This window comes from Phoxinus phoxinus (assembly GCF_949152265.1).
Source record: "Phoxinus phoxinus genome assembly, chromosome: 22".
In the NCBI taxonomy this organism is placed as follows: Eukaryota; Metazoa; Chordata; class Actinopteri; order Cypriniformes; family Leuciscidae; genus Phoxinus; species Phoxinus phoxinus.
The window spans coordinates 8,173,684-8,193,362 of NC_136897.1; the positions used below are offsets into that span (position 1 = coordinate 8,173,684).

Here is a 19,679-nt window from a genome sequence, read left to right on the forward strand (position 1 = left end):
TCCGATCTGCTTTACCGGATCACGGTGATTGCATGTTAAGGTAACGCTTTACTTGAAGGGGTGTGCGTAAGACTGACATGACACCTTCATAATCATGACATAACACATGTCATGAATATGGAGGAGGTTTTATGCATGTTTATGACAACTGCCATTAAGTGTCATTCGCTCAATTATGACATTTATAAATCAAATATGACATTGTTTGAGATGTCTTTATGACAACTTGACATAAACCAATACATCATAACCTGTCAGTGTCTTTGTCATGACAACTTGACATAACCAAGACAACATAACCTGTCATAAATATGTCTGAAAATGATTAATGATCAAACTTAAAAACCCACTTAGCTTTATGGGTTTACATTACATCAAACTGTCATGTGGTTGGTTTTGACATTGGCTGTCATGAGGTCATTATAACTGTGTCATGAATATTTTTCTTGACCTCAACTACACATTGAATTTGTAATTAAAATGAAAAATATTGTAATGTTAACCCATAAAGCTAAGTGGTTTCTTAAGTTTGATAATGAATCTATTTATGACAGGTTATGTTGTCTTGGTAATGTCAAGTTGTCATAACAAAGACACTGACAGGTTATGATGTGTTGGTTTGTCAAGTTGTCATAAAGACATCTCAAACAATGTCATATTTGCATTAAAAATGTCATAATTGAGCGAATGACACTTAATGGCAGTTGTCATAAACATGCATAAACCCTCCTTCATATTCATGTCATGTGTTATGTCACGATTATGAAGGTGTCATGTCAGTCTTATGCACACCCCTTCAAGTAAAGTGTTACCCATGTTAATAATGCCAAGTGTAAATTCAGCCTATGTAGCATTCCTAATTAATCCTTTAAGGTTTCCCTTAATTGATCCTTTAAGGATTCTGTTCTGGCTGCTCTCTACTTATTGTCTTTTTCTTGTTTTTTTGTGTTCATTTTGTGCACATGGCTCAGTCTTTGGCTGCGTCTGAAAGCTGAAAAATTTAAGTATGGTAGTAGAAAGGTAAAAAGACATTTCCGAATCCAATGATTGTGTCACATCCTGTCTACTGAGATACCTTCATATGATCGATTTTAAAGGCAGCATAGATATATCCTTCGCTCTGCTGCCTATGATGTCCCACTATCCTGTGCCTTCGATTCTGTGACTGTGTCGATTCTGTGTCGAATCTGTTTGTTTGTGTAAATGTAAATTGACCAACTTTTTTTTTACTATATCCACTTAGTTACCACCAATCCACCCTCTATTTTCCTGTAGATGTTTTATGCCATTATGCTTCTTCAGAAGTCGGTCCAAAATCAGTTTCATGCACAAACACTGCCTGCAGTCATTGCCTGATAGGGCAGTGAGGCAAAAAGCCAGCTGCCTAAGCTTTCGAATGCAGACCATTTTTTGTGTCTGACATGTGCTCCCCTTGTCCTGCCCCCATGTTTCCTTTTTTCCACGCACCCTCATTTAACCCTTGTCTAGTTCACTTTCTGTTAATTGCCAACACCTGTTTCTCATGGTTTTCCCTCCTATCCATAGGATTGTTTTGTGCAATATGCCAGGAGTGGATTGTGCCCTTTGCTCTAGTTCTTGTGTTGCACTTTTTAAGTGTTTTTCTAGTCCTCTTCTGTGTTTTGCCCCAGTTACCCAGAAGGTCTGCCTACTTGTTCCGGCTTTGTTTGACCTTACTGTGTATTAAATATAGTTTCAGATTTATTAACTCTGCACTTGAGTCAACAGGAACACATCAAAGGAGATAAATGTTTTTATTAGTCCATAATACAGTACATAGAAAATCATCTTAGACAATCAGTTTTCAGAAAAAAATTAAATATGTTTGCTATTGACTGTAAAACGTATAGCTGCTTGCTGCAATTGGTTATACAACTTCTACATCATAGCATTCAGTAACAATTTATTTTTTATAAAAATTTTATACTTTTCTCTCAAAAAATAAATATATTGGAACTTTCACACACATTTTCATAAGTACATCTTTATAGTGCTTAGATTTAAAAGCGTTTGTAAACTGGCGCTGAAGTTAATCTCTTTTGATTAAGTTTATCGCAGACACTCAAAACAACAGGGAATATTCTTGAATAATCTGTAGTACTCCTCTTGAATCTGATGATAAAAGTGAAAACATTTTAGGTGTAAAATGGTAAACATTAATACTGAATAAGAAAATATGTACATCTCTGATTAGGTAACCCACACTGTAAAAAAAATTGCTGCGATTATTTAGCACAACTTAAAATCCAACATTGTTTCAACTTTAAAAAGTATGTGTTCAAGCTTGACTTAAAATATTAAGTTTAGTTAACTTAAGTTTAGTTTGGTTAAGTTGGATATTTAAGTTATCTCAACAAATTTTAACTAATCGCAGCCACATTTTTTACAGTGCAGTTCCCTGATAAGGGAGATGAGACACTGCATTATGATGTCTAAAGCATGTGTGGAAACACAGCAATTTCATTGGACAAAGGCGAGGTCAGGGGACAGTGTAATCGCATAATCAAGACTATAAATAGGCACTTGAAATAAAATTCATCAAATTCTAATTATCTGAAGGAAGACACTCAGGTATGCAAAAAGTATGGCAAAGTGACACAGTGTCTCGTTCCCGTCTCATGGAACTGGGTTACGTAATCAGAGACGTTCACTTTCAAAGGAATTCAACGCTGATTTTGATGCTATGGGAATGTTAATACCCACATTGCCAAACTGAAAAATGCCTGACCAGCAAGGTTGTGAAGTACCGTACACTACACATAAACCCAGTTGTCCACTGAGAGGATTAACCCAAAAGGACTTGAGTGCCATGAATCCAAACTGTAAAACCTTATGAATGTGTGTATATTGTAAAGGCGCACCCTTAGATAATGCTTTAGAAGAGGCCAGACTCCTTGAGTGGGCCTTGATGCCTAGAGGTAAAGCCATTCCATACACGTCATAGGCAAAATAAATTGCATCACAACCTCAGATGAGAGACTGGAATCTACGAGTTTGCACCCTTTGGGGCCAAACCACAGCTTCCAAATCTTGGGTCAGGGATGGAGAATCCTGAGCCTAAGACTAAAGGTCACTCCTGGTCGGAATCTCATGTGGAGATCTTTCAGAGAGATATTAGGTCCAAACACTAGACTTGGGGTGACCAGAACAGAGCCACTAGCAACAGGCAAACTCCGTTCTGGCGAACCCTCACCTAGAACTTCAGGGAGCAGAGTGATCTGTGGAAAATGCATACAGACGCACCCTTGGCCATGTCTGAACCATGGCATCCAGACGTAACGGAAATTGGGGTATGAGGGCAAACCAGAGGGGACAGTTGGTTGACTCTACTGAGCTAAACAGGTCCACTTCCGCTCTGTCATACCCCTGCCAAATTAGCTTCACCACCTCCGGGTGAAGTCTCCATTTCCCGGGCCTCAACACCTGCGTGGACAGGATGTCTTCTCCCAAGTTGAATGCCCTGGAATATAAACTGCCCCCAGTGAGTGCAGTTTGTTCTCAGCCCAGAGCAAGATCTGCTGCATCAACATGAACAAGGGCCTAAACGCAATCCGCCCCTGTGATTACATAGGAGACTGCTGATATGTTGTCCATCTGGACTAACACATGGTAGCGCCTCAGTATTTTCATGCTAGAAATACAGCCCGCATCTCCATACAATTTATGTGCCATATGAGATGATGGCCTTCCCAAGGACCGTGAGCTGGACGGCCACCCAAGACTGCACTCCAGCCTGTGAGAGGCGTGTCCGATAGGCAATAGTCTTGTGACGGCCTAACATGCCATAAGACTTGGACCTTAGGCAACGCTGGGGTCTTCCAAAGAGAAAGGGTACAAAGCATCAGCGCATAGGGTCTCTCAAACACAGCCCTGTCTTCCTAAAGCAAAGAAGCTGATGATCTTTATTTCAGGTGCCTATATTTATGGTCTTTATGACACGCTTACACTATGTCAGCTAACCTCACCTTTGGTCAATAAAACTTCCACACGTCCTTCAGACACTTGCTCATTCAGGGTCATTCCCATAGCATCAGAGTCATGACGCAGTGCTGAGTTCTATCTAAAGGGAATTGTAGAATAGTGTGCAACTTACCCTTCTTGATAGAACACAAAGGAAAATGAAAATGAACATCCCTTGGAACACATTGGCGAAGGTAAAGAGATACGCTGTCAGGGTGGTCTCATATAAGATGTGCATGACACCAAATGTCCAGGTAACTCCCAGAACAAATAGAAGAGCAATAGCTCCTCTTGCACAAGACCTGTGGAAGAATTATTGAATAGCAAAAGTAAAAAATATGTTTGTAATATTTTTCAGGCTACTGTTTGATTAGTAACTTCAGTATTTAGCTTGCCTGACAATAATAAAATAACATTTTACTTTTACTAAAAGTGGGATATAAAAGGATGGAGTCCAAGTTACTTGCAAACACAAATAGTCATACCATTACAGAAGAGGAGATGTGAAACTAAAAAATTACAATTTCTTTACCTGATATTTTCATAGTGACTGATTTCAGGTATCTTTACTGCAGTGTGACGATAAACCTTAAAGATGATCACAGCAAATGCCAGCAGATTAACCTGGGAGGGAATAAATGGCTTCAATGAAATGTTTATCCAACAAGAAAGTACAGTATAAACTACATGCAGCAATTAATTTGATTAATTATACAGCATATCATGTTATGAAAAAAAAAATGAAATGAAATTTTGGATATTATTTTATTTAAATTTACTATTTATTTAGATTTATCAAAAATACAGCATAGTTCTAATGAAAAAGTTTGTGTTAGCGTAACTGAGATTTGTTGCTGAGTGTACATGAGTCCAGAATAGTGTTCATGGGTTATAGACATGCCTATATTACAGTGTTGTTACATGTTACACTAACACAAGAAGAGATGCTCACCAGAATAATCAGACAAGCTGGTCCTATGAAACTCCAGATGAAGTTATTTTCAGTGCTCAGCCAACAACTTAAAAATATTAATAACATGAAATAATAATTACAATTATTGTAAAATTTGATTTACATTGTTTGAAGAAAATGTGAGTGGTGCATTCCACCTATTTATTTGTGAATGTATGAGAATTACGATTTCTCAGCCGCTATATATTAAATAACTAGAAGAATAAAGTTCAATAAATGGTAACTATTTGAGCTACAAACCTGTATTTATGATTATGATAGTAAATAATATAATATAAAAGCAAATACCAGTTTTTAATATCAAGCAGCATAAAATACAATATTTGTACAAATAACTGAAGATAACGGAAGTATAGCACATTAAAAATAATATTGATGGATCAAAATAAGGTGGATCACTCTTACATTAAAAATAAGGTGGATTGGTCATAGAATAGTCATACTTTCTTTTGCAAATACCACTAAATTCTAATAACTTACACAGTACTGGTGCCATAATATTTATAGCCAAGTGTTGCAGAAATTGTGACGACCACTGCGGGGCTTCCATAACCAAATATGTAGAAGTTCCGGTGGAGGAAACCTTTGTTGTAGATGACACCAACAACAATGAGATACAAATGGATTCCCTCTATGCACATCCAGGCAAATGCAGACAAGAAGAAATAGTGCAGCAGGCCAGCGATAAGAGAACAGAACCACTGAAACACACAGTGAACAAACATGAATCAACATTACATTGCACTGCATATATAACTTTTGTAAAGGGTTTATGTTGCCAATGTTGACACATTAAAAAAGTCTGAGGAGAGAACCTTGTGTGCAATCTTGTTAATCCCGATGAGGAAGATGAACTGGGCCATGAAAAGGCTGCAGCACAGGTTCTTGTGGATCGTGGTTCTGGTGTTCTGAATGTCTCGGAAGAACCAGAATGTGAAGATACACATGGACAGGCATATTATGGAGATCACCATTCCCAGCTGCGTTATCCTCGTCAGAACATTATAATGTGCAAGCAACTATATAAAACAGAGCAGGAAAGGGCATTTAGGATTGTTTACAACCAAATTGTGATTTCTGCTCTAATTGTACCATGTTTACAAATTGAGTCAGTTGTTTCCACAAAGTTATAATAGCATACATTGAAGAAAAGGTGAGTGACATTCATTCAGGTTTAATATGATAACAAATATTGAATATGACTTAATCAATCATAAACATAGCATATATATATATATATATAAACTACCGTTCAAATGTTTGGGGGTGGTAAGAGTTTTTAATGTTTTTGAAATATTATTACAATTTAAAATAACAGTTTTTTGATTTTAATATATTTTAAAATGTAATTTATTTATGTGATGGCAAAGCTGCATTTTCAGCAGTCATTGCACCAGTCTTCAGTGTCACAGATTCAAAAATCATTCTAATATTCCGACTTAGTGCTCAAGAAACATTTCTTAATATTTTCAATGTCGAAAACAGCTTTGTGGCATTTTTACTGTCACTTTTGATCAATTTATTGCATCTTCGCTGAATACAAATTTCTCAACAACAGAAAAAACCTTTGAAATGGATAATTGTTTAAAAGGTTCAGGCAGAAATAACAAGAAATGTTTGTTGGGCCACCGTATTTTGTGAGGAGTCCAGTAGGGGACAGCAGTACTTCACTTACATTGGCATGAGCAGAGGACATGAGAATAGCAAAGTGTGTCAGGTGATCACAGGAACACGAAGTATGAGTGGAATTCACATGAGTGCGTGTACAGCCATTCAAACTCCAGTGTCCCATCATGCTCTGGGAATACTCCCAGAATGCACACTTAGTCTCATCATGGGCAGGATCTATCCCCTTTATGAAAAAATCAAAACTTGTTCAATCCATATTAAAATGACATTCAAAGCAACAACTATTTCAAGTTAATTAGTCAATCAGTCACACTGCACCTGTGTGTGTTTGAGAGTGAAGGTCACGTTGTTCAGTGCAAATGTCTTTGGATTGCTGATGGCTGCTGCTATTACTGGGGAATTAACTGTAATTTCACCCGCAGCTGCATAGCGAGAGTAATCGGCCACACCAGGGTCATCAGTTGGCTTTAAAAGATCCCCAATACTGTTATATACTAGAAATACAATGGAGGTGCTTCCTACAGCAGAAACAGATGGAAGACATGCATTTGAATCATTTTGTGCATATGTATTCAATTTGCTATGAAGTTAAGAAAGACATTATTACAAACCATTATTGCTTTTGTTTTTTGCATTCTTAGGGGTCAGTGAAATGGAGTTTCCTTGGATGTTGGTTGAAACTGGATGCTTATATGCTTGGTGGGGTTCAAATGTGTATAGTTTCATTTCTAGAAATCATTCAACACAGTGATTAGCACCTTCATCAAAAGCAGGTAAAAATAACACACAGGTAAATTCAATGTAAAGTGTGCAGCAAAAAAACAAAAAACAAAAAACACTGTAAAAGTATGGTGACATTGTTTCAGGTATTTCAGGTCTCACCTACTTCACCGGCATCCACCTGCATCTGCATAGTGTGTGTGTATCCAGCAGACAGGGCCAGTGTTTCCATCTCTGCTGTGTGAAGGAGTGTGGTGATGTAATACTTCCTTAAATCCTTATTTATCCTTTCCCATTCCACCTTCTCATCCTTCTCGACTAAGTTATTCACACTAAAAACCAAATTCTACAAGAAAAATACAGAAAACACAGAACGTCTCAGGTTACGACAGTAACAGGCAGAAGGAGCAAATCACAGGGCCTGCAAGTCTAACATCCTCTTAAGGGATGCAATAGCCAACATAAAAGCCATCTTAATGTTAGTAACTTCTCTGAAATTAAGTCCATGGGCTTGAAGGGTGGCAAACCTTCCAAAGTCCAACTAATGTTCTCTGCACCATAACGTGAAGACAAGTGAAGGAGGAGATTGGTAGCTGCTACTTTCTTATCAGTGTTGGATTATTTTGATATTATCTATCTGCAGGCACTCACACATTGTTTAAAGGGATTGGATTCAGTTAGCGCTTAAGATTTATTACCAATTCAAAAGTCCTTACCCCATCTTTTCTTACTGTACTCTTGGTTTGGATGCCCCGCATTGTCAATCTACAGACTCAATCACTGGTACATATTTATATAAAACTTTCCTGGGTTTGCTTCCCTCTTATTTACAGCAGTATACCAAAAATGTGTAAACATGTATGGTCTCCATTCACAAGAATATTATTAATAATAATAATTCATTACATTTATATAGTGCTTTTCTTGGCTAAAAGGCTTAGTCAACCAAAATCTGCTTTTTTTCTGACTACAGCAGAAAAAACTAAAAATACTCTGTCATTTTTGGTCATACAGATAAGAGTATCATTAATAGACATCATAAGAAACTGTAAAGGGTCTACTTAAACTCACAACTGCAAGAAAATGTTGTGCTTTTTGTAAAATAAAGAAAACAAAGAGGATGCGCTTTCTGCCATCTCTGTGAATTGGAGCACATCTAGAAAATTAATCAAAACTAATCTTATACTTGCCTCACAGACATGATAAATATATAAAGCTTGAAATATCCAATTCAAAGCATAAAGAAATACTCTCTGCTTATATAACCCCTATGAAAGTTACATTTCTCTCTATAGGCCTCATTTATAGTTTCTTGTAGGTTTTTGGGGGTTAAGTTTTCAATTTTAAACTTGGGTGTAAACCATTCAGGCTTATTAAAACTGACTGGTGTGTTTCTGTCTTACATCATGTCCTGTTTGTGGAATGGTACATAAATTACCGTGATGGTTTCATTGATGTGTTCCTCAGGATGTTCAGACTCGTCTCCAGTGCCTAGTTTATGGCTGGCCATGGCCTCGATGTATGATATGAGGAGAACAGGGGAGAGTTCAGCTGATGTTTGATGTCTTATCTCTTTCAGACGCTCTGGAGTTGACAGATTAATCATCTACAACCCAGAGAGAAGAAAATATATTGAGTATTCACTATTATTAAAGATCATATATTTCTTGAAAGATCATAAATTACAGGGAAAAATCAGACAACACAGGTGTTATAAAATGCTTATATCAGAGGCCTTAATCAGCAAGCACATTCAAACATTTCCACACATGTATCCCTCAGACAAATTTGTTTATAGCATGATTAGTATTTTATAAAGTAAAAAAAAAAAAACTTCTAACAAGGCTAGTACCAACCAGATAATGAGCAAATGGAATCAGTTTAAAGGGTGTTGAAATGAGATTATAATTTTGGGACAGATCTGCAATTTGGCCAGCAGAGGACGCCATTTTCTTACACTTACATTGTGATTTTAGACTGAATGCTGCAAGGACCTAAACAGCAGCTGTGTTTTGTCATTAGATTTTTGTCATATAGTAATCAGGATGGACAGAGTATTTTAGGAAATGTGTGAGAGGCCACACAGGAACATTAAGAGATTTTTATTTTTAGTTTAGTTTTTAGTAAAAAGGAAAAAAAAAATTATATCATGCTTCATATTTCACATTCAGGAAATTAATGAAAATATTAAAACTAACAAGAAAATACTAATATATAAAATGTTTCAGTTATTAACGTAGCCATGGTTGCCTGAGATAACGGGAGCATTGCATCAGTAATTGACTCTTATGGGGAAAACTCCTAGCCTGGAAATCCAGACCTAAATCTGAAAGAATAATGGTCTGGCGTCGACTAATGAAAATCGGCCAGCTCGAGGGGCGGCACCAAGCATGCATTTGAAAATCTCACTGCACCCAATTGGCTTACACTACGACCAATCACAACAATACACGGGGTGAAGTATCCAAAGCGACGGAAAGGAACGATTTGAGCGCCGTGTTCTGTTCCTCTTTTAGAGAAAAAGGCAAGTCTAAATCTTTCATTGTAGCGCCCAAAGCCGTTTTAAACAACTGGTGTTCATCCATATCTTGCAATGTTTACTAATGACTTCGACGTTGCATCTGGCCCGCCTAAATCAGATAACCCGATGTGATTGGTGCAGGTCAGATACAAGGGCATATTTAATGAACATCATTACTCGACAGCAGAGTAACTCAGTGAGCAAATTCAACTTGTGCTCTCGCGAGAACTCTGGATTTCCAGAGTAGAAAACTCCTGCATCAGCACAGACAATGGCCGACTGCCTATTTAAGTTGCGCTGATTGCTAATTTTGTCCGAATTTTTCGACTAAGGAGCAGGTGTCGACTCATGTGTAAGCTTAGTAGCACAGCAAGCTATTTTTTATGAGATGATCCATTCCAGGACAGCATATCTGCTTCCGAATTCATGGAGCCCAGCACGTGCACCACTTTGAGTGAAGATTGTGCTGTGAAGGAGGCAGAATGCCAGATTGTTTAGCAGATAAGACCAGAGTCCCTCTTGGTGATTTATATATGCTACCACTGTCATATTGTCCCAACGGACAAGGTTGTAGCGACCTAGCTTTCACTGTTATGCCTACGATACTCAGCTGTATATTTCTTCAAAACCTAACGAAACCTACCAATTCACAAAATTAACGGAATGCATAGCTGATATAAAAAATTGGATGACTAGTAATTTCCTACTACTAAATTCTGAAAAAAACAGAGATTCTAATTATTGGACAAAAAAACGTCCTCACATAATAACCTAGAATACTGTCTAACACTTGATGGCTGCTCTGTTAAGTCTTCGTCGTCGGTTAGGAACCTGGGTGTGCTCTTTGATACCAATCTTTCATTTGAAAGTCACGTGTCTAGTATCTGTAAAACCGCATTTTTCCATCTTAAAAATATATCTAAATTACACAATATGCTCTCATTGACAAATGCGGAACTATTAGTTAATGCGGTCATGACCTTAAGGCAAGATTATTGTAATGCTCTACTGGGTGGTTGCCCTGCACGCTTAACAAACAAACTACAGCTAGTTCAAAACGCAGCAGCTCGAGTTCCTACCAGAACCAGGAAGTATGACCATATTAGCCCCATTCTGTCAACACTGCATTGGCTGCCTATTAAACATCGTATAAATTTTAAAATATTGCTGATTACTTACAAAGCAATAAATGGTTTAGCTCCGCCGTACTTGAGCGAGCTCTTAACGCATAATAGTCCTTCACGTCTATTGTGATCTCAAAATTCCAGCCAGTTGATAATAACTAGAATATCAAAATCGACTGCTGGCGGTAGATCCTTTTCCTATTTAACACCAAAACTTTGGAACAGTCTTACTACCATTGTCCGGGAAGAAAACACACTCTGTCAGTTCAAAGCTAGATTAAAGACACATCTCTTTGACCTAGCATTCACATAATGCATTATAGACTTCTATAACTCAATGTTAGGCTGCATAGATTAGGTCAGCCGGAACTGGGAACACCTTCCATAAATACTGATGTACTCGTTACATCATAAGAAGAATGGCATCTATGCTAATTTTAGTGTCTTTGTTTATCCCAATGTTTTCCTGCAGACTGCCGGATCCAGATCTGACGAAGGACCTTCGCCTGGACCCGATGACAACGCAGTGCTGAAGTGCCAACTAGTCTCTCGCCTGTGAAGGATCCCTTTACCACTCTACAGATAAAGTATTGTCGGGATAATTTCGGTTTAGCGTATCTACCCCGAAGTGATACAATTCTGTCTAAAAAATGTTAAGGCCAGACAAGTAGTCTGTTAAGGCTTGGTTTGTAGGGAATTACAAACCTGCGCACTATTCAAATGCGCATAAGTATAGAACTAATTCTTGATGTACACGTGAGCGCCATCAGCGTTTCTTACAGGTTCGCGTTTAAAGTCTGTATAAGAGAAAACGGTGTCGTCTTAGCGGTCTCTAATTTAATAACTAATGATCGTTGCGACGGAAGTGAATCAATCAAAACTAACTTTAGATGGAACATATCTTTATTCAAGAACCGCTATAAAGCCAAAATAATCTCTGTAACCTTAAATGATCGTTTTATCACTGTAAAGCAGCTTTGAAACAATCTTGTTAAAAGCGCTATATAATTGAAGATCACTTGACTTGACACACGTTGCTTGGAATTTGCTCTTAAAGAATCACCGGATAGTTACAGGGAGAAGCGCTTAGTCAGCTGCAGTCACTAAAGTGCGCTGGATTAGGCTTGTTTCAATGGAGAGTAGAAAGGCTTCTATCATCTTCTTGATCTTCTATTTTCTTCTTTATATGATCTCCACGCTTGAAGGAGAAAAATTCGGACAAAATGGCAATCAGCTCAGCTTAAATAGGCAGTCATCCCCGTATGTTTTGGACAGGCTTATATGCCATTTGCAGTTGTACGTGAACCAATTAGGCTTCAGGAAAAAAATAGTTTTCCATATAAGCGTCAGTTACTGACACAATGCGAGTGAACCATATTGGAAGGGAACTAAGCTAATATATTATAAACATATACAAAAAAAGCTTAGCTTTATAGTATTATACTATAAATTATAATAGTGTTAGTATTAGAGTATTATAGCTGTTAGTTTTAATATTTTCATCCATTTCTTGAATGTGAAGCACAATGTAAAAACGTATTAGCCCTTTTTACTAAGATAAATTAAATAAATGAATATCTGAATATTGATGACATTTCCTAAAATACTCTGTCCATCCTGATTGCTATATGACAAAAATACTATGACAAAACCTCCAGAACAGCTGTTTCCTGAACAAGAGCTGTTCTCAGCAAGGTGAGAGGATAAACATCTGAGAGAGACGTGACTGAATTCTAGTCACAAGATTTCCAGTTATCACTGAGAGTATACAAGCACTGACCTATTACACACATACAACTTTAAAAATAAAGACAGAAATCAGTGCCGTCACATTCTGCACATGGTTATATTAAAAACTTTCTATGGAGCCCATGTACATAATGAATTAAAATGTTACCTTAATGTTCACATTTTATATCTTCTATACATTTTTGTAACCAGTTAAATTACCTTGAAAATCCACAAAAAAAACTTGGAAAAATGACTCATAGAAGGAATATTTCAAAATAACAATAATTTTTGTTGTATTTTGGATCAAATAAATGCAGCATTAGTAAGCAGAAGAGATTTTTAAAAACATTGAAACAATTCTTACTGATCTTAAACTTTTGATTGGTAGAGTATATACACAATATGTGCACTAAATCAAATAATTTATTTAAATATTAATATTTAGTAGAAACAATTTAGGAACCAATTTGTTATATTATTTATTTCTATATAGCCTAGTTATATTATGCTGTATAATTGCAAAAAGCTGACATTTGTCAAATAGCTGACATTTATTGTTTCCCTAGCGAATTGTGAAATAATAATAATAATAACATTTATAATATGGGATTTTTTTGTGAAACCGATACTTAATGTAAATAATGTCTCACTTTTTGCAGTGTGTTGTTAACAGCCTCTTTAATACATTTGTGGTCCTGGTGGCAGTGCTTCTCTGGGTTTTCTGACACAAACACATAAATGCATGAAAAATGCATATTATTCAAAGGTTTACTTTTAACATTTTATTCAGAGTTAAATGTTTTTAAATATGTCAAAATGTACAAATAAGCAATGTGGGAGAAACTAAAATGATTATCCACTTTATACTGAGAGCAGATTTCTCACCTGTGCAATCCATCCCTCTTTTAGGCTTGAACCAGGGCCCGGCTGGGGACGTATAACCTCTCAGACATGAGCAGATGAATGAGCCGTTTATTTTGTGGCATTTAGAAGAGGGTCCACATCTATCAGCCACATCCTCACACTCATCATCTACAATTCAAAGAAGAGCCTTGCTCAGATTTATTATGAAGTCAATTGTGTACTCTTCTCGCCATTCATACATTTTTATGTCCAAATATCTTTTGGAGCCATTCATACCTATGCATTTGGTCCCATCATTAGTTTGAAATTCCTGCTTTCCGTTTGATTTAAATCCAGACAAGCAGGTACAGTAGTAATTTCCAATAGTGTTGGTGCAGTTGGCATGTGGGCCACAAATTCCAGTTACATTCTCACACTCATTGTCATCTGTGAAGGGGTTAGATAAACAGATTAATTAAACCAAGAAGCAGCATTTATATGCATCTGATAAACCACGTGTTTTACCTGAGTGTTTCAGCAAGACATGAGAATATTCAAAAGAGAGTAAATGAAAGAATGAAAAATTCCAATATATTAGGAATGATAGGACATTTTAAATGTTTACTTCACAAAGCCTTTTCTGATAGTGTCTTACATAGTTTGAATACTTGGGAATTTGAAGTTTGAAAGGCATCTGCTATTTTGTCTTGGAAGACAGGTTGGCAATTTTGAAGAAAAAAAAAAAGATTGTGAGAGTGATATTGCTGGTTTACAGCTGCTCACTAATCAATAAGTTACCTTTGTAGACCCCTATTTGTTATTCTAACCATTTTTTTCTCAGCCAAAAATAGTCCAAATGGTCAATGTGTCTTAACAACAGTGCTGTTTCGTACTGTTTTCGTGTTGTTAACCTACATATTTACTTTGTTCTTATTCAACTAAGTCCGGAGTAATATTAATCAACTATGTACTTCTATAGAGTTATGGTTACGGTTAAGGTTTGGTTTAGGGTTAGTTGCTTGTAATTAGGCATAATTTACTGTTATTATTTATATATTAAAGTAATGTGTATAACTGTGCCACATTGAATTAAAGTGTTACCTAATTATCAGCTAAATATCAGCGCACCTGTCAAAATCACATTTGAAGAGTTGTGTTTCCACCACATCTGACGGTTTCTCAACTGTGAAAACGCATACAAATCTACATGCCCAGTAAAAAAAAAACTTAATCTTCTGTAATGATTCCGTATTATGGATTTTTTTTCTTTAGATATGGATATACAGTTTATTACATCAGACAGTTGAAAGTTATATATATATATATATATATATATAGCCGCTCTGGAGAAAACCGTGATGTCATCCTCCAATATTATTGTTGAATAATTAAATGTTAAATTTAATGTGGCAAGAAACCAAAACTCCATCGGGTGACAGAATGGAGAAAAAACCTTGGGAGAATCCATTCTCAGTCAGGGGGCCAGTTCTCCTCTGGCCAATGAACGAACAGTGAGTGATAATGATTCAGACAGCATTATAGGTCAGAAGTCAGATTGGATTGGAACAATCAGAATATTATCCAAGCAAATGTGCAAAAAGAATGGAAGGAAAAGTGCAAGAGAAGGATCAACACTGTAATTATAAATGTTATTACAAAAAATGAATTACAGCTGTAATTTTTTTTTTTTACAATGTGAACATGGATGTACACAATAAGTGCATTGCATAGAAAATCTTAATTTAAATGTAAGTACATAGTCGTTAAAGACACCTAATATAAAGCGGGACCCACATATTGTAATAAGATTTATAAACTACTCATACAGTCAGACTACAGTCTTTTCTGTTTGAATTTGTTGCTTTGTTGTTCTTACACTAATAAGTTTACCATGTTGTTTTAATGTAATAAAGTAAATCACAAACCCTGGCAATTATTGATTCCATCACCAGTCAACCCGTGTTTGCAGTAGCAGGCATATTTGGACTCAGTATGCTTGCAGGTGGCATTCTGGTGACAGGACGGGCAATTGTCAGCGAAGCTGCTTGGACCCAGCACACTTGAAAACCAAGCTACAAAAAAAAAGATAAATATAGATATAAATATATAATAGGAATGCAATCATTTCCAAAGATGGATGCACATGAATTACATACCTTCATGAGTATGTTTGAGACATGTTATGTGTCACGGTTAATACAATTTAGCATACAATGTCCTATTACTCAAATGCTTTTTTTCCCCATCTCTGTTTTTTTATCTTGGTTTCAAACACATCAAACAAGTTTTTTTTTTTTTTTTTTTTTTTTATTATCTGTCATAGATCACAAAAATAGCTTTACCACCATGTTTCTGCAATAGCTGTTGTGTAATTAATTGAACAACAAATGAACACAATAAAATGACACTGACATTAGCTTAAGGAATACCTGTATAATGAAGGCAGATGTTTACTGGAAGATTGAACGATTGTGTTCTCAGAACAAGGGTCATTTTCATAAGTGTAAAAAAAAAAAAGTAAGACATTGGGCATGTTGTCACATTAATGCTGACATTTGTGTGTGTGTTTTCATAATTGTTTTACTGTTTAAATTTAGCTGAAAAGAAAATAAATAACCTATAATACATTTAATACATAAATATGTATTTTTTTTCTAAAGTTTGCATCAAATCTGTCAATAAACAGCAGGTCCCCATTTTGACAAATTACACAACATGTGACAACATGCTCCACAGGCGTCAACATATGATCAATATACTGTATATTTTTTCCAGGCCAGTCATAGAAAGATAACAGTCAGTACTGTATACAGTACATGTATACAGGCATGTTCAGTAGCTACAGAAACTTACTGTCAAAAATAAATCTATCTTGAAAAATAGTATTAACTTGTAAAAAGTGTGAGAACTACTGACGTGTGAGAACTACTTACGAATATGATATATATATGTATATAGGAGGTGATCAAAGTGACTTACCAGCAAAAAGCAAGAGTTTCATTGGAGAACTGTGGAAAAACTTCATTTCAGAGCTAAGACTGAATGTCTTTAAGCAGTGAATATCTGTGTGACGCACAATACTTCCTTATGTCAGCTTCCTGTTTCTCTAATCCTGACCCTTCCTGTCCGGCTCAGTCAACTCACAAAAACACAGAGGGACAAGACAGCTCATCCTCACGCACACAACACAATTGTACACAACAATACAAACAATGTATTGATGATTCAAGCTGAAGTCTAAATGTTTTGAACCAGTAGAAAAAAATGCTTTGGCATAATATCCAATGAGTTTGTGCAAAACCTGAAGAATCATGTCATCCAATATGATTTGAGAATGTTCTAATCTGTGTACTTCAATGTAAGTAAGTATACAAAGGGGTCCACGTGGTCAGTGTCACACATTTGCTTATGTGATTGTCATTCAAGTGTTATTGCTTGTTATTGGTTACAAAATAGCTCACACTTCTTGCAGCCAAAAACTTTACACTTCATATAAATGTATATCAACAGAGTCTAGGTATCAGAGTTGGGTGGAGGTATATTTTTAACCACAGACCTTTGTTGTAGACGTCTGCAAGAAATGTGTGTTTTAAGATAAGAAACAAAACCACTGAGGACTGGCTGAACCACAACACACACTAGATTACTTCACTAGCCAGAATTTAGGGAGGGGGGGTTGAGCTGACTGGCAAAGACAAACTTTGACCTTTGTTTCAGGATTGCTTAATACTGTCCCTTTATTTCTTGGACACTAGATGTCAGCGGTCTCAAAAAGTATTTTTGACACGCAAACAGTCTGAATATCATTGCATTAGATAACAAAATGTCAAACCATGCGGCAAACAAATTAAAGATTTTCTCTCACTATATGCATCACTTTAGAGCAATTGCTTTTAATTATTTTATTTTTTTAACCAACTGGCCTGGATGTTTTTTGTGGTATGGCGTTTCCTTCATATAGTAATATTGTTTCATCATTAAAACCTAACACGTTTTTTTAGTGAAATTTGAGTTCTTTGAAGTACTTGCCACTTATTAAAATAGATAGACAGAATAAATAAATATGATTATAACATGAACACAGATCCATTACATTCTCAGTCTGATTGTAACTTTTATCCTAGTGTGACCCGTGACAGCATAACAGAGGGTGCGGCTTTTCCTTCTGCCTTCAAACAATAAGACGGGACCTTCTGCCCCCACGCTTCCGCTCTGTACTGGGATGGTGTTTACTGTAAGCACTGAATAGGTTGTCACACAATTTATCTTGACTGCCCTCTTGTGGCTAATAATGAATAAGCCAACACACTTTGTTAAAAATGGTTAAAACATGCAGTTCAAGAATTTGCTCCTTCTTATTTTAAACTGCAAACATGCACCTACAGTATAGGCCTACTACTCATGTGATTTCACATTCATAATGTTACAACAAAAACACTTTTTACAAATAAATGCGGTTCTTTTCTTTCCATTCATTCAAAAAACCTGAACAAATATGTAATGGTTTCCACAAAAATATTAAGGAGTACAACTTTTTATCAGCTACATTGATAATAATATTCTATATTTCTTGAGCTCCAAATCAGTATTTCAGAATTATTTCTGAACGATTGTGTGACACTAAAGGCTGCAGCAATGGCTGCTGAAAAATTAATCTGTTATCGCAGGAATAAATTACATAAAAAATATATAAAATTATAAAAATATTGTATTATTATTATTATTAAATTGTAATAATATTTCACAATATTACGGTTTTACTGTAATTTGATTAAATAAATGTAGCCTTGGTATTGGTATTGTACTGCATGTATGGGCACCCTGAGTTAAGTCAAATGTCCAAACACTAAGTTAATATTTTACCCTTTATACTAAAATTATCATCATATATATCATCATATTTTTGCAACTGGGTTACAAGTTAACTATTAGGCCATGTTATCGAAGGCAGAAACATGTTGTCAAGACACTGTTTTAAGGGTGGAACAAGTTGTGACATTTTTATTTGAGGCAGGATGTCACAGCTGACAAAACAATGATTTGTCATTTTTGCATGTTGTCTTCAGTGTTTTCCCTTATTCCAAAACTTCAAATATTAAACTAGGAAAATACATTACAAAATATGTTTTTTACACGTTTAACATAAAAAAAAGAAACAAAACAAAAAAAAGAGTAAAATAAACAAACCATTTCAATGTGTTGTCCTTTATGGCAGTGTCGTTTGGTAAGTGAGTATTCTTGGCTGTCTTTTTTTCATGTCCTCTATCTCGCCTTCACAAATAAAGCTGCACCTAGATCCTTTTAACTTTGGCGCTTGAGCCTACATTATACAATCACGACGAAACAGTCTGCTGGCGCTGTAGTGAAGTCTGGACCATCTTTGAAGATAAAATTGATGGTCGTGAAACTCTAAACAAATTAAAATGTATATTGCGATTTTCTCTGGGACTGAAGTTTCAAGATGAGTAAGCACTCAAAGACCAGTCCTTATAAAGCACTGCCTCTCCTGACTCAAAAGCTCATAAATATATTTGTCTTGCCGGTCTTTGCCTGAGATTCACCACAGTTGACTGAACTAATCCATATTCCCTACAGTTTAAGGGCAGTATTTCCATTTTGAGAACCACTTTTCTTGCGAATTTGCACATGCCTCATGGGCAGCAAGTGTGGACAAATGCATCATTTGCTCTCCTGTGACGTGTAGCTCATTTTAAACCTGAAAGCAAGAAGCGAGGTAGACACTTTTTGAGCCCGCAAGAGGATGTGTTCCATTGCCAATGTGCACATACGTATGAGACAGACAGCAATTCTGATGAAAAGATAGGCAAATTGTTGGAGAGCAAAGGAATTGTTTTTGATGAATTTGAAAGCTCTGTTATGTATTTGGAGTTGAGAGTTCTTTCGAGTAAAACAGGGACTAATTATTTGACTTTGCTGTGAGTTATCAGTTACTGATATAAATTCCAAATTGCATTAATGCAATTTTTTATGTTATAGGCCTACAAATCAGCATGGCGTTAGTTCTGGCAGTCAAGCTTGTATCAGCTTACTCTCAGATGATCCTCGTCTACCAACAGGAATACGGCGTCTATGCCGCGGTGTGAGAAGGCAGAATCGCGACACACCCCTTCCAACTTCTAGAGTAACCCTCAATTTCCAC

At 36.2% G+C, this 19,679-nt stretch overlaps 1 protein-coding gene across 1 annotated transcript; it reads right to left on the minus strand.

Moving 5' to 3' along the window:
- Positions 1 to 1,754: 1,754 nt before the first annotated feature.
- On the minus strand, positions 1,755 to 16,620 carry adgrl4 (adhesion G protein-coupled receptor L4). The gene is made up of 16 exons (XM_079597496.1): positions 16,499 to 16,620; positions 15,445 to 15,591; positions 13,817 to 13,966; positions 13,562 to 13,708; positions 13,327 to 13,397; positions 8,739 to 8,906; positions 7,463 to 7,646; positions 7,192 to 7,308; positions 6,899 to 7,098; positions 6,627 to 6,803; positions 5,767 to 5,970; positions 5,432 to 5,652; positions 4,931 to 4,997; positions 4,511 to 4,602; positions 4,112 to 4,280; positions 1,755 to 2,130 (listed from the first exon to the last, which is right to left on the minus strand). Exons 1-16 carry the CDS (start codon positions 16,542 to 16,544, stop codon positions 2,068 to 2,070), a joined length of 2,223 nt encoding a protein of 740 aa, XP_079453622.1. The 5' UTR covers positions 16,545 to 16,620; the 3' UTR covers positions 1,755 to 2,067.
- Between the last annotated feature and the right edge of the window lie 3,059 nt (positions 16,621 to 19,679).

Bases quoted from the DNA above. Each gene is read 5' to 3' on its own strand.
- adgrl4 (XM_079597496.1), bottom strand. From the start codon at position 16,544: ATGAAGTTTTTCCACAGTTCTCCAATGAAACTCTTGCTTTTTGCTG. The intron at 7,309-7,462 runs GTGAGACCTGAA...AATGATTTCTAG, and splicing joins GGTGGATGCCGGTGAAGTAG to AAATGAAACTATACACATTT. The intron at 7,099-7,191 runs GTTTGTAATAAT...TTTCTGCTGTAG, and splicing joins AAAAAACAAAAGCAATAATG to GAAGCACCTCCATTGTATTT.